General features: G+C 46.6%; 1 protein-coding gene across 1 annotated transcript in view; it reads left to right on the top strand.

Moving 5' to 3' along the window:
• The window catches only part of MGARP (mitochondria localized glutamic acid rich protein), a 78,047-nt gene extending 62,090 nt beyond the window's left edge, over nucleotides 1–15,957 (top strand). The window contains exons 8-9 of the mRNA XM_063956437.1: nucleotides 4,148–4,196; nucleotides 14,520–15,957. Of these exons, the coding sequence (XP_063812507.1) occupies nucleotides 4,148–4,194 (47 nt within the window). The 3' untranslated portion in view covers nucleotides 4,195–4,196; nucleotides 14,520–15,957. The remainder of the gene's footprint in view (nucleotides 1–4,147; nucleotides 4,197–14,519) is intronic.
• The last annotated feature ends 342 nt before the right edge of the window (nucleotides 15,958–16,299 follow it).

The raw sequence follows: 16,299 nt of genomic DNA, 5'->3' as shown, positions 1-16,299 counted from the left end.
CAGGTGCTTAGGTCTCATGGTGTCTGCTTTCGACATGGTGGAGTATGCTCTATTCCATTCCCGCCCTCTGCAGAAGCTGATTCTTGCCAAGTGGGATGGCCTGCCTCACCGGATCAGGTTTCAAATGATCTCCTTGTCTCCGGAGGTCCGTATGTCACTGAGCTGGTGGCTTCAGGACCAACGATTGAGCAAGGGTTGTCCCTTCTGGATCTCCAACTGGGTCCTTCTGACAAAGGATGCCAGTTTGAGAGGTTGGGGCGCGGTGTTGGAGCTACACTCCCTTCAGGGTCGGTGGACCAAGGAGGAATCTCTCCTCCCGATAAACATTCTGGAGTTGCGGGCGGTGTTCAACTCATTGAACTTGGCCCAGCATTTAATACAGAACAGACCTGTTCAAGTACAGTCGGACAACGCCACCACGGTGACATACGTCACTCATCAAGGCGGCACGGCAATGAGGGAAGTATCACGGATTCTAGGGTGGGCGGAACGCCATCTGCCCAACATATCGGCAGTATTCATTCTGGGGGTCCTAAACTGGGAAGCGGACGTTCAGTCGTCAGTACGTACACGCTCCATCCAGAAGTGTTTCAACTCCTCGTGGACAGGTGGGGCCTTCCAGATGTGGACCTGATGGCGTCTCGACACAATCACAAGGTTCCGGTCTTTGAAACAAGGACAAGGGGTCCTCTAGCAGCGTTCGTGAACGCACTGGCAAATCCATGGAACTTTCAGCTGCCGTACGTGTTCCCTCCAGTGTCACTCCTGCCCAGAGTAATAAGGAAGTTCAAGCAAGAAGGAGGACTTCTGCTCGCTTTTGCATGGTCCAGACGGCACTGGTTCTCAGACCTTCAGGGTCTCTCAATAGAGCGTCCCCTTCTACTTCCACAGCGCCCAGATCTCCTCGTTCAGGGCCCCTGTGTAGATCAGGATTTAGCCCGTTTGGCTTTGCCGGCGTGGCTCTTGAAGCTTCCATCTTGAGGGCCAAAGGATTTTCTGAGGCGGTCATTCAAACCATGTTGAAGGCCCGGAAACCGGCTTATGCTCTGATTTACAATAGGGTCTGGAATTCTTACTTTGCTTGGTGCACATCTAACAATCATGACTCTTTCAAGTTTAGTATGGCCAAACTTTTGGCCTCTCTACAACAGGGCCTGGACTTGGGCCTTTGTCTGGCCTTCATCAAGGTTCATGTTTCGGCCTTGTCTGTTTTGGTTCCAGAGAAAAATTGCGACCTTGCCTGATGTACATACGTTCACTCAGGGTGTGTTGCGGATTCAACCTCCCTACGTCCCGCCTGTGGCCCCTTGGGATTTGTCTGTGGTTTTGGAGGTGTTGCAAGGGTCTCCATTTGAGCCTCTTGAATCTGCAGACCTTAAGTAGCTTTCTCTTAAGGTATTATTTCTGCTGGCTATTGCCTCTGCTAGACGGGTGTCAGATTTAGGTGCCTTGTCTTGTAGGTCACCATATCTGATTTTTCACCGCGATCGGGCGGTTCTTAGAACACGTCCCGGGTATTTACCAACGGTTGTGTCTTCTTTCCACCTTAATCAGGAGATTGTGGTTCCGGCCTTTGCCTCTCATGAATTGTCTTCCAAAGAGCGGTCTTTGGATGTGGTACGGGCTCTCCGTATCTACGTGAAGAGAACTGCCTCCATCAGGAAGTCGGATTCTCTCTTTGTTCTGTTTGGTTTTAACAGATACTGGCCAGATGGATTAGAATGGTGATTGCACATGATTATGTACAGGCTGGCCTTCCAGCTCCTGCTACCATTAAGGCCCATTCTACTCGGTCAGTTGGACCTTCTTGGGCGGCCCACCGTGGTGCGACCCTTGAACAATTGTGCAAGGCGGCTACGTGGTCCTCAGTGAACACGTTCATAAGATTCTATGCCTTCGATACTTCCGCCTCCCAGGATGCTTCCTTTGGACGCCGGGTTCTTGTGTCCGCTACAGTGTATCCCCTCCCATAAGGAACTGCTTTAGGACATCCCCAATGTCATTCACTGTGGAGCCCAGTGTACCCCGCAGCAGAAAACGAGATTTATGGTAAGAATTTACCGTTGTTAAATCTTTCTGTGAGGTACACTGGGCTCCACAGGGCGCCAACCCTGACGCACTTAGCTTCTTTGGGTTGGTAAGGCATTAGCCGCTGACACTTTCTCCTGTCGTGAGAGTATGGTTTATGTGGCTACTGACAGTTGTCGTCTCTTTTGCCTGCTACTGCATTGGACCTGTTAACAAAAACTGAGCTCCTGTGCACGGAGGTGGGGTTGTAGAGGAGGCGGCGCTATGCATTCTGGGAAGAAGGTCAAAGCTTTTAGCCTGTTGGTGCCTCGGATCAAGATCCTACTCTACACCCCAATGTAATTCGCTGTGGAGCCCAGTGTACCTCGCAGAAAGAGATTTAACAACGGTAAGTTCTTATCATAAGTCTCGTTTTTTAATGTCTCCTAGTAGAAAAAAAAGCTCCCATATTTCCAGGAGACATCTGGCATTAGCATTTAAGGGGGCTGCTCTTCTGTTTATTAAGATTAAGAACCCTGTGACACAATACATATTCAGGCACGGAAAGCCATCCCCTAATGAAAGTTTAAAACGCGTAGTTAGTGTTTCTGTTGTGGGGACCTCTGAGTGCATCAGTCATGGCCTCTCAAGAGGGAAGAGACATGGATGCTGTGGATTGCAACCCCTTCTGGACCAGCCTGGTAGCTTCAGGCAACGTTTTTGTTTTAATGCAATCATTGAGGGGGAGATAATCTGCTTGGATTGCTACTAGTAATTAAATCTTATCAGCATTTAAAATTATTGGATTATTGTGCCCTCCTCTTTCTATATATGTTTATTTTAGGTTTGATTTTCAGAGAGTGTTGATTTGGGCAGCATAAGACCAAACAAATTATAAAGATCATGTTGGGTATTTTATAGCTTTTTCTAGCTAAACTTGTTCGTAATTGAATTGATCTAGAATGGTAACACTTGGAATTATTGGTTTACTTGCGTAACAACATCAACTGACTTGACCCAGCGCCCAGCGTGTATATGCACAGCCCCTTCTCATTGCGTCTATATCAAAAGATGGAACGAAGCCTTCATAACCTGAGGCTGGAAATCATATTTTCATATGCAGTAAAACCAACATAGCACCTAATTCACTATAGATTGCTATTAAGGCTGAAATAGCGATTTTCACAAAACTGCTACTGCTAAAAATGTGAAGAGCCGCCCAGAAAAGATAAAAGACGCCAACCAATGCGATCGCAAATCTGCGTAGGCATTAGAAGAATCGCAATGCATATGCAAAAAACAAGCACAATCAACAGTTGTGACTGATCCATGCCTACTCAAAATAATGAAAATGCAGTCACACTGGGCGCCATGTTTTTCATCGCAGCCGACGTCAGATTCACCCCTTCGAAAGCGTCCATGACAGGCCTCCTTTTTCCAAATCACTCCCCACAAACGCCATGTTACCACCCATGAACGGTCACTTCCAGTCAGTCAAGTTGCGATCGCTTTACACTTAAGGTGGGTACACACTGGTAGATATATCTGCCGATCAATTGATCTGCAGACAGATCTATGGATTGATCGGGCAGTGTGCTGTGCATACACACTGCCCGATCCGCCGGGGACTGACGTCGTGAACTGGGCGGGCGTGTACACGCCCGCCCAGTTCTGCTGTCAATCACCGCCGCTGCATGTGTACGGGCGGTCGGCCGACCGCCCGTACACACACAGCGACCCGCCAATATATCGGTAGATATATTGGCCATCGGCTGTGCAGCGGGGCTGACGCGATACGTCTGTGAACGACGGAGTTCACAGACGTATCGGCCATACACACTGGCCGACAGACCCGCGATATATCGGCCGTTCAAGAGAACGGCCGATATATCGGCCAGTGTGTACCCACCTTTAGGCTACAAACACAGAACAATTGCGTTTTGGCCTTCGGGCATGCGTAATGCGTTCGCAGCGCATGCACAGTCTGCCGATAATTGCTCTGCGCATGCATTCTCACATTTGCAAATGGAATCAGGCCCATAGTATACTACTACATTGTAACTACCCTTTATAACTTGTTTCATGATTTTATTTACAAATGGACCACTTATGTATGAGATTTTTTTTGTCTTCATTTTAGAAAATGACGAGATAGCAGAGACCGAAAAAGCATCAGAAAGTTCCTAAAGGTAATATTATTTTTTTGCATATACTGTATATGAAATTGCCTTTACACTTCATTTTACCGATTCAGTGTTAAAGATAAATGGAGCGCCTTTTCAAAATGACATTTAAAAGTTATAAGGATGGTCCCCACTATTGCAGAGGCCTGGATGCGTTGAAATTGGGAAAACATAAAGAAAATGTGCCCTATTGCAAGTAACTGCTGCTGGAGCCGAGGGATGGGCGGGGCTTTATGACTTATTATGCAAATGAGCCCTGCCCCCTTACCAAAAACGCCAAAATCAGTTGTAAAATGTTGTTTCCCCTGTCCTGGCATCCACAGACTTTAATATGCTTTGACCCCTGAGAAGTAATTCTTCAGTGATCATATACTGTATGATCACCAGAGAATAACCCCTACACTGCAAAAATCATTCAGGGAGATGCTCAAGAAAGTCAACATCATAAGTATGATGTTCCGTCATTTCCACAAGGGGACAAGCTGTTGTGGTTAGTTTCCACACAAGCTCTTTGCTCACTGGCTAGGGCCCTATGAGTTAATAGAGCCTGTAGGAGCAGTACATTATCCTCTCCATCAATGTTAGAGAAGGAAAAAGCACCGAGTGTATACTCATGATCTCCCTAAGCTCTGCCTAATGACAGGCTTCAGAGTGGGACTGAATTCATACATGTCAAATAGAACACCTGGGCTTCTTATATAGGGAAAGATGCTGCTTCCTGTGGGCAGGGCAGTCGAATGAGTGTCCTCAAAATTGATTTACAGTATTCCAGTTCCCAAACGCAGTCCTCAAGTCACCCTAACAGTCCTAGTTTTTTAGATATCAATGCTAAAGCACAAGTGACTTAATTAGTGCCTCATTCAGTTTGATTCTACCATCTATGCACAAGCGAGGATATCCTTAAAACCTGGACTGTTAGGGTTCACTGAGGACCATGTTTGGGATACAGAAATGCCCTTATCTTGCGCCAGTATGGTTAACCAGAACCTCTAGGACAGTGTTTTTCAACCACTGTGCCGTGGCACACTAGTGTGCCCTGAGCAGTCTCCAGGTGTGCCGCCATAGAATCAGAGCCAGGCCCGTCAGTGTTTTGACACTACTGAGGCCCTGGAACGATCAATACTGGTGGGTTTAGTGGTTGCAGAGCCAGTTCTAATTTTGGGCCCAGGCAGTGTTGGACTCTTCTGGCTTTCTCAGATGTGGCTCAGGTGTTACCTATGGAGAAGCTGTGACATGACATCCTAGGACACGCAAGTGCACCATGCATAACCATTATATTTGAGTGTGCCTCGGGAAAATATTCAAATCTTGTTCAGTGTGCCGCGAGTTGTAAAAGGTTGAAAATCTCTACTCTAGGACATTCCCTTGTTAGCAAGGACTAAAGGGATGAACAAGACTAAAATGCTGTCAGAGCTAATAGACAATATTAGTTAGAGGAAGCTTCTAATTCTGGAGATTGACCTATTATTGTTTTTATCAAATTCCACACAAATGGTATCAAGAATTGAGTTACAAACCATCTATCTGGAAAGAAACCTCCTCATTCTGCTTGGTTTCCAGTAAAAAAAAAAAAATCCCTGCAGACCTGTTTGGAGTTACTACAGGTTGAGTCTCCCTTATCCAAAATGCTTGGGACCAGAGGTATTTTGGATATGGGATTTTTCCGTATTTTGGAATAATTGCATACCATAATGAGAGATCATGGCGATGGGACCTAAATCTAAGTACAGAATGCATTTATGTTTCATATACACCATATACACACAGCCTGAAAGTAATTTTAGCCAATATTTTTAATAACTTTGTGCATTAAACAAAGTGTGTGTACATTCACACAATTAATTTATGTTTCATATACACCTTATACACACAGCCTGAAGGACATTTAATACAATATTTTTTAATAACTTTGTGTATTAAACAAAGTTTGTGTACATTGAGCCATCAAAAAACAAAGGTTTCACTATCTCACTCTCACTCAAAAAAAGTCCGTATTTCGGAATATTCCGTATTTCGGAATATTTGGATATGGGATACTCAACCTGTATTCTGGCTTTTAGGGAAAAACTTTTTTCTCTGACATCCTAGTGGATGCTGGGAACTCCGTAAGGACCATGGGGAATAGACGGGCTCCGCAGGAGACTGGGCACTCTTAAAAGAAAGATTAGGTACTATATCTGGTGTGCACTGGCTCCTCCCTCTATGCCCCTCCTCCAGACCTCAGTTAGAATCTGTGCCCGGCCAGAGCTGGATGCACCTAGTGGGCTCTCCTGAGCTCACTAGAAAAGAAAGTATTTGTTAGGTTTTTTTATTTTCAGTGAGATCTGCTGGCAACAGACTCACTGCTACGAGGGACTGAGGGGAGAGAAGCAAACCTACCTGCTTGCAGCTAGCTTGTGCTTCTAAGGCTACTGGACACCATTAGCTCCAGAGGGATCGAACACGGGGCCCGACCTCGATCGTCCGTTCCCGGAGCCGCGCCGCCGTCCCCCTTGCAGAGCCAGAAGACGGAAGATAAAGATGAAAAACGGCGGCTGAAGACTCCTGTCTTCATTAAGGTAGCGCACAGCACTGCAGCTGTGCGCCATTGCTCCCATAGCATACCACACATTCCGGTCACTGTTGGGTGAAGGGCGCTGGGGGGGGGGGGGGGGCGCGCCCTGGGCAGCAATTAGTTTGCCTTTTGGCACAAATAGCACATAATACAGTGTATAACACTATATGTGCAAAAAAACCCCGCCATTAACATTATAAAAAGCGGGAGAAGCCCGCCGCTGAGGGGGCGGGGCTATCTTCCTCAGCACAGCCAGCGCCATTTTCTCTTCACAGCTCCGCTGGAAGGACGCTCTCCCCTGCGGTATACAGTATAACAAGGGTAAGAAAGAGAGGGGGGGCACATAAATTTAGTCGCAGATTGGTGTTAATAAGCAGCTATTGGGAAAAATCACTCAGTATAGTGAAAATCCCTGTGTTATATAGCGCTGTGGTGTGTGCTGGCATACTCTCTCTCTGTCTCCCCAAAGGACTTTGTGGGGTCCTGTCCTCAGTCAGAGCATTCCCTGTGTGTATGCGGTGTGTCGGTACGGCTGTGTCGACATGTTTGATGTGGAGGGCTACGTGGAGGCGGAGCAGGAGCCGATAAGTGTGATGTCGCCCCCTACAGGGCCGACACCGGAGTGGATGGATATGTGGAAGGTATTAACCGACGGTGTCAACTCTTTACATAAAAGGTTTGATGACGTAACAGCCTTGGGACAGCCGGCATCTCAGCCCGCGCCTGCCCAGGCGTCTCAGAGGCCATCAGGGGCTCAAAAACGCCCGCTAGCTCAGATGGCAGACACAGATGTCGACACGGAGTCTGACTCCAGTGTAGACGAGGATGAGACAAATGTACAGTCCACAAGGGCCATCCGATGCATGATTACGGCAATGAAAAATGTGTTGCACATTTCTGACATTAACCCGGTTACCACTAAAAAGGGTATTATGTTTGGGGAGAAAAAGCAGCCAGTGACTTTTCCCCCATCTGATGAATTAAATGATTTGTGTGAAGAAGCGTGGTGTTCCCCTGATAAGAAACTAGTGATTTCTAAGAGGTTACTGATGGCGTACCCTTTCCCGCCAACGGATAGGTTACGCTGTGAGACATCCCCTAGGGTGGACAAGGCGCTCACACGATTATCTAAAAGGGTGGCACTGCCGTCTCAGGATACGGCCGCCCTAAAGGAGCCTGCAGATAGAAAGCAGGAGGCTATCCTGAAGTCTGTATATACACACTCAGGTACTAAACTGAGACCTGCTATTGCTTCAGCATGGATGTGTAGTGCTGCAGCAGCATGGTCTGATACCCTGTCAGACAACATTGATACCCTCGACAGGGATGCTATTTTGCTAACCATAGAGCATATAAAGGACGTAGTCTTGTATATGAGGGATGCACAGAGGGACATTTGCCGGCTGGCATCTAGAATTAATGCAATGTCCATTTCTGCCAGGAGAGTATTATGGACTCGGCAGTGGACAGGTGATGCTGATTCTAAAAGGCACATAGAGGTTTTGCCTTATAAGGGTGAGGAATTGTTTGGGGACGGTCTCTCGGACCTCGTATCCACAGCAACAGCTGGGAAGTCGACTTTTTTACCTCAGGTTTCCTCACAGCCTAAGAAAGCACAGTATTATCAAGTACAGTCCTTTCGGCCTCAGAAAGGCAAGCGGGTCAGAGGCGCACCCTTTCTGCCTAGAGGCAGGGGTAGAGGAAAAAAGCTGCACCAGACAGCCAGTTCCCAGGAACAAAAATTCTCCCCTGCTTCCACTAAGTCCACCGCATGACGCTGGGGCTCCACAGGTGGAGCCAGGTGCGGTGGGGGCGCGTCTCCGGAACTTCAGCGACCAGTGGGTTCGCTCACAGGTGGATCTCTGGGTTCTACAAGTGGTATCTCAGGGATACATGCTGGAGTTCGAGGCGACTCCCCCTCGCCGTTACCTCAAATCAGCCTTGCCAGCGGCTCCCAGGGAAAGGGAGGTAGTGCTGGCGGCTATTCACAAGCTGTACCTTCAGCAGGTGATAATCAAGGTTCCCCTCCTTCAACAGGGACGGGGTTACTATTCCACAATGTTTGTGGTACCGAAACGAGACGGTTCGGTGAGACCCATTCTAAATTTAAAATCCTTGAACACTTATGTAAGGAAGTTCAAGTTCAAAATGGAATCGCTCAGGGCGGTTATTGCAAGCCTGGAAGAGGGGGATTTTATGGTGTCGCTGGACATCAAGGACGCTTATCTGCATGTCCCCATTTACCCACCTCACCAGGAGTACCTCAGGTTTGTGGTACAGGACTGTCATTACCAATTCCAGACGTTGCCGTTTGGTCTGTCCACGGCACCGAGGGTATTTACCAAGGTAATGGCCGAAATGATGATACTCCTTCGGAAGAAGAGAGTTATAATTATCCCGTACTTGGATGATCTCCTTATAAAGGCGAGGTCCAAGGAGCAGTTGTTAGTCAACGTAGCACTATCTCTGGAAGTGCTGCAACAGCACGGCTGGATTCTGAATATCCCAAAGTCGCAGCTGATTCCTGCGACGCGTCTGCTGTTCTCGGGCATGATTCTGGACACAGAACAGAAGAAGGTGTTTCTCCTGATGGAGAAGGCCCAGGAATTGTCATCTCTGGTCAGGGACCTCCTGAAACCAAAACAGGTGTCGGTGCATCACTGCACGCGAGTCCTGGGAAAGATGGTAGCTTCTTACGAAGCAATTCCCTTCGGCAGGTTCCATGCAAGAATCTTTCAGTGGGATCTGTTAGACAAGTGGTCCGGATCGCATCTTCAGATGCATCGGCTGATCACCCTGTCCCCGAGGGCCAGGGTGTCTCTGCTGTGGTGGCTGCAGAGTGCTCATCTTCTCGAGGGCCGCAGATTCGGCATACAGGACTGGGTCCTGGTGACCACGGATGCAAGCCTACGAGGTTGGGGGGCAGTCACTCAGGGAAGGAACTTCCAAGGACAGTGGTCAAGTCAGGAGACTTCCCTTCACATAAATATTCTGGAACTATGGGCCATTTACAACGCCCTGAGTCAAGCAGAACCCCTGCTTCAAAGCCAACCGGTGCTGATTCAGTCAGACAACATCACGGCGGTCGCCCATGTAAACCGACAGGGCGGCACAAGAAGCAGGATGGCGTTGGCAGAAGCCACAAGGATTCTTCGATGGGCGGAGAATCACGTGCTAGCACTGTCAGCAGTGTTCATTCCGGGAGTGGACAACTGGGAAGCAGACTTCCTCAGCAGGCACGACCTCCACCCGGGAGAGTGGGGACTTCATCCAGAAGTCTTCACGCTGATTGTAAATCGTTGGGAACGGCCACAGGTAGACATGATGGTGTCCCGTCTCAACAAAAAGCTAAAAAAATATTGCGCCAGGTCAAGGGACCCTCAGGCGATAGCTGTGGACGCACTAGTGACACCGTGGGTGTACCAGTCGGTTTATGTGTTCCCTCCTCTTCCTCTCATACCCAAGGTACTGAGGATTGTAAGAAAGAGAGGAGTAAGAACTATACTCATCGTTCCGGATTGGCCAAGAAGATCTTGGTACCCAGAACTACAAGAAATGATCTCAGAGGACCCATGGCCTCTGCCTCTCAGACGGGACCTGTTACAGCAGGGGCCCTGTCTGTTCCAAGACTTACCGCGGCTGCGTTTGACGGCATGACGGTTGAACGCCGGATCCTAACGGAAAAGGGCATTCCAGATGAAGTGATTCCTACGCTGATAAAGGCTAGGAAAGACGTGACAGCACAGCATTATCACCGTATATGGCGAAAATATGTTGCTTGGTGTGAGGCCAGGAAGGCCCCTACTGAGGAATTCCAGCTGGGTCGATTCCTGCACTTCCTACAGTCAGGAGTGACTATGGGCCTAAAATTAGGATCCATAAAGGTCCAGATTTCGGCCCTATCTATTTTCTTTCAAAAAGAACTGGCTTCACTGCCTGAAGTTCAGACGTTTGTTAAGGGAGTGCTGCATATTCAGCCCCCTTTTGTGCCTCCAGTGGCACCTTGGGATCTTAACGTTGTGTTGGATTTCCTGAAATCCCACTGGTTTGAGCCACTTAAGACCGTGGAGCTAAAATATCTCACGTGGAAAGTGGTCATGCTATTGGCCTTAGCTTCGGCTAGGCGTGTGTCACAATTGGCGGCTTTGTCGTGTAAAAGCCCTTATCTGATCTTCCATATGGACAGGGCAGAATTGAGGACTCGTCCCCAATTTCTCCCTAAGGTGGTATCAGCGTTTCATTTGAACCAACCTATTGTGGTGCCTGCGGCTACTAGGGACTTGGAGGACTTTAAGTTACTAGATGTAGTCAGGGCTTTGAAAATCTATATAGCCAGGACGGCTGGAGTCAGGAAAACTGACTCGCTGTTTATCCTGCATGCACCCAACAAGCTGGGTGCTCCTGCTTCAAAGCAAACTATTGCGCGCTGGATCTGTAGCACGATTTAGCAAGCTCATTCTGCGGCAGGATTGCCGCATCCTAAATCAGTAAAAGCCCATTCCACAAGGAAGGTGGGCTCTTCTTGGGCGGCTCCCCGAGGGGTCTCGGCTTTACAGCTTTGCCGAGCTGCTACTTGGTCGGGTTCAAACACATTTGCTAAGTTCTACAAGTTTGATACCCTGGCTGAGGAGGACCTTGTCTTTGCTCATTTGGTGCTGCAGAGTCATCCGCACTCTCCCGCCCGTTTGGGAGCTTTGGTATAATCCCCATGGTCCTTACGGAGTTCCCAGCATCCACTAGGACGTCAGAGAAAATAAGAATTTACTCACCGGTAATTCTATTTCTCGTAGTCCGTAGTGGATGCTGGGCGCCCGCCCCAAGTGCGGACTCTCTGCAATACATGTATATAGTTATTGCTTAACTAAAGGGTTATTGTTATGAGCCATCTGTTACTGAGGCTGTTGTTTGTTCATACTGTTAACTGGGTATGGTTATCACGAGTTGTACGGTGTGATTGGTGTGGCTGGTATGAGTCTTACCCTGGATTCCAAATCCTTTCCTGGTAATGTCAGCTCTTCCGGGCACAGTTTCCCTAACTGAGGTCTGGAGCAGGGGCATAGAGAGCCAGTGCACACCAGATATAGTACCTAATCTTTCTTTTAAGAGTGCCCAGTCTCCTGCGGAGCCCGTCTATTCCCCATGGTCCTTACGGAGTTCCCAGCATCCACTACGGACTACGAGAAATAGAATTACCGGTGAGTAAATTCTTATTTTTCTACACTAGATTGAGGGACCCTATATTTTTGATTATTCTTATATGCATATGGTCTTCAGAATTAAATCTATCCAAAATTCAACAGAAATCATTTTATTGCATATTTCATCTGCCCCTGAAAAAGTCCTTTTGGACGAAACGTGTAGGGACATTGGCATGGGGTATCTATACAACCAGTAGACTGTCATCCGCCAAGTGATATCATACCCCACGGGTATAGGCATGTCTTCTATCATCAACCTCTCTGATAGTTGTGGAATATTCGCTACCTATCACATTGCAAGAAGCTATTTTAATGTAATGTACTGTTTTTATGGAAAATTAAAGAATATTTTCTATGGTTCAATCAGGCTATCAGGCCATTTCATGCTGGGTAGAATTTTTCGTAAGCGGGAGGAACATCTCTGTGAACATTTGTAATCTAAGGTGGAAGCCTAGGAAAAAGTCAGTTCAGATTGTCTATCAGCGCCCTCTGACATATATATATATATGTATGTATGTATGTATGTATGTATATATATATATATATATATATATATATATATATATATATATATATATATATATATATTGTATAAATCAAGAGGGCACTCATCATTCCAAACAATAAATCATTTTACATAACGAGTTCGTGAGCCAATCAGAGCTCGCAGACCGGCAGCCAATCAGGGTCCACCGCTGGCGGTCCGCGAGCTCTGATTGGCTCACGCACCGGTGGCTGGTTTGAGGTCCTATACGCCATCGCCCGACATAGCTGCGCTCTCCTCCCTGCCTGACTCCTGACACACGCCGCTGCCAGACTGAGCACTAAGGGGCAGGAGAGGCGCATGCTGCGCTCTCCTCCCCTGACACACACAGCAGCAGAAGGCCAGCAGCCAGAGCACTGATGTAGCAATGGTGAGCAGCACAGTGGGGTGGGGGCATGTGTGTACCTGGCACTGTGGGGACATATCTGGCACTGTGGGGACGTGTGTACCTGGCACTATGGGGACATATGTGTATCTGTCACTGTGGGGGCATATGTGTATCTGGCACTTTGGGGGCATATGTGTATCTGGCACTGTGGGGGCATATGTGTATCTGGCACTGTGGGGGCATATGTGTATCTGGCACTGCACTACTGGAGTCATATGTGTATCTGGCAGTGCACTACTGGGGGCATATGTACTGGGGCATAACTACTGGGGGAAGGCTAATTTTTAAGTTGATCATTTTTGTATGGCCCCTGAAGGATTTTATAAATATCCAAATGGCCTATCCCGGATCTACAGGGTATAAGCTGTGCAATGTTTTTCATTCTGAACTTGACAAAGAATGTGTTGGCTAAAGCTGGGTACACACTGAGCAATATATGGGGCTTTCAATCGAACAGCCGATATATCGTGAGCCCATCGTGGTTGGGGTGGGTGTTATCATGATATGTCTGTGAATGACGTTGTTCACAGACTTATCAAGTCGGCCCTGTAGCACAGCCGATATACCCACAGATCGGCACATCCGGCTGTGTATATGGGCAGTTGGCACACTTGCTGCAGGGATAGCCGGTGACTGACATCTCATCTGGGCAGGCACATTTAATTGTGTTTTCGTTTGAAAACTCAAGTGACCAGGTTGTGGGATACAATGTGATAAATATGGAGACAGACACAGTAGCATTCATTTATCTAAGTTACAATAATGAAACCATGCAACTCAGTTACAATAATAGCGAGGACAAATTAGAATACTCTTATCTCAGAGGTTTTAAGATCTGTCCCAGTTGATGGTCATCGATTAAGTAGTTTAAATAATGTAGTCCAGTCGATCTCCAGGGTCCCATCTAATAACTTTGTTGCAAGTTAAAAGCTGGAGGGGGAGGGCGGATGTCTGACGTCAACTGGATCCGTCGCACAGGGTAAGTAGGTCTGACCCTGGTCTTGTTTTGCAGGAAACTTTTTTTAGCATAGCAGGGCTGCACAAGCGATCGCAGCCCTGCTATGCTAAAATACAGTCCCCCATAGGCGGCGTCAAGTTGATCGCACGAGCAGCAAAAGTTGCTACGTGCGATCAACTCAGAATGATCCCCATAGGCGTTTCATTTGCTAGGTCATTTTAAAGTGTCTTTAAATGAAATTAAAAAGATGTCAACTAAATAGTGAATCGAACAGGAAATATTTTTATTAGATTTTATTATTTAAAAAAAGAAAGTTAATTTGAATCCAGGCTGATAATATTGTATGATAAAACCATGACATTGACAAAAACAAACAGGTTCCACAATGCATTATACATGCTTCTTGAATTTACAGTATGGAGTAAATTTACTAAGGTGGGAGTTTTTTAGAACTGGTAATGTTGCTCATGGCAACCAATCAGATTCTACTTAATATGTATCTAGTTGCTTCTAGAAGATAATAGATAGCATCTGATTGGTTGCTATGGGCAACGTCACCATTTTTATTTTTTTTATTTTTAAACCTCCTACCTTAGTAAGTTTACCCGTGTGCTTATTATGTATATTATATTATATTAACATAGGATAGACGTTTTAACATAATCTTTTGTTTATTTTTTATTTCAGAGATTGAAAGTTCTTCAAATATGTTAAAAAAATCTCTCACAACCTCTAGTATTCCTGACATTGAGCGTTACCCCAATCCTGGAGAGATCCAACCAGTGTTATTGAACCCACCAAACAGTGCTCACTGATTAATTCCCAGAATGTCACAATTAACCTCTAATATTGGGCAGAATGATTTACATATACTCACTATCTCTCCTCTCATTGGTGGATGGCAAGCAGAGGGATCTAGAAGAGCTAATTGTGACAGTTGTTTGAATTTGCATCATAGAAAATGATAGAACATGATGCTGTTCCTTATTTACACTGCTGGGATCTACATGATTTTGAAAGTAACCAGGTGTTTTTGAGGTGAGCAGCAGAGTTACTATATGGCCATCTAGCAGGATGGTGAGATTTGTACTTGTCCTTGTACAGGTACAGCTGGCTCTTTGTGATCCTGTAATACAATACAGTAACTTGATAACAATGTAACGCATTAAATATCAGTTAGTTGAAACAATTATACAACTCCAGCAGAGAAAATGTATTAAGGAATGAAACCAGATTAGAAATTTGCTGCTCCTATTGCTTGACAATCAGAACATAACTAACTACAGGTGGATGTGGGGTTTTTATTATAAATGAGGCAATAGTCCAATATGCTGCTGCTACCCATTATAACCGAACAATGCTGTATAACAAATTTGTAACCCAGTCATCAGTCAGGAAAACTGTGATCTTGTGTAACTTCCCTGTGCACTGGGGCAGGAGAATACAGAATACACGTTGCTTTATGTATATACTGTATGTAGTATTATGTAAAGGATGAAAAGAGTTTATAACTTTGTACAGAGTGCATAACATCTGATCATTCTCAAATGAAACAGGTACACACATCGGATGAAGTGGTTCTGTATGTTCTTGCCGATACAAGCTTGGCGGCATTTCCTCACCGCATATACAGGCTATAATGACACTTACAATCTGTGTTCTTGATATATGACTATATTAGGCCAGGCATTCTCGTAGACATACTTTAACAACTTGCTAACCTTACTATATGGAATATGAAGCATGTCTGTTACCTGCACCCACTGACACCATGGCAGCATGGGAAGATAACGATTTGGCTTCTCTATTATATTTATGCATTAGAATCAGTGTCCTGTCTCTTCAAGTCACTGGTTTACTGCTACCTATATGCTGAGCTGGGTGATGGCAGATAACACTAACAGTAAGCAGTCTCTTCTGTAGATTGTGGTAGGCATTCTTAAGGTCCACTGGTTGGATTTAAGTTATACATTTGTCTTTAATCTGATTGATTGATTGATAGCCATAAATTGGTATTTATAATGCTGGCAATAGGTTATGATCATGCAGTTGTAATCACGAAGAGTCTTACTACATTTTATTTGTCTTCCTATGTTCTAGCGGGTGGTCTTCAGTATGCCGGCGGTCGGGCTCCCGGCGACCAGCATACCGGCGCCGGGAGCCCGACCGCCGGCATACCGACACTTATTCTCCCTCGTGGGGGTCCACGACCCCCCTGGAGGGAGAATAAAATAGTGTGGCGCGCGCGCGCCACTGTGCCCGTAGCGTGGCGAGCGCAGCGAGCCCGCAAGGGGCTCATTTGCGCTCGCCACACTGTCGGTAAGCCGGCGGCCGGCCTCCCGACGCCGGTATGCTGGTCGCCGGGAGGCCGGCCGCCGGCAGATCGTAGTGAACCCGTTCTAGCAAGTACAACGATGCCACTAACTCTCCATATCTCTGCCTGCTCTGAAACTGCTGCTGTTGGCAT

The sequence above is a fragment of the Pseudophryne corroboree genome, chromosome 1 (assembly GCF_028390025.1).
Source record: "Pseudophryne corroboree isolate aPseCor3 chromosome 1, aPseCor3.hap2, whole genome shotgun sequence".
In the NCBI taxonomy this organism is placed as follows: Eukaryota; Metazoa; Chordata; class Amphibia; order Anura; family Myobatrachidae; genus Pseudophryne; species Pseudophryne corroboree.
Note: the sequence above shows the minus strand (reverse complement) of the source record. Positions and strands in the feature narration are given on the sequence as shown.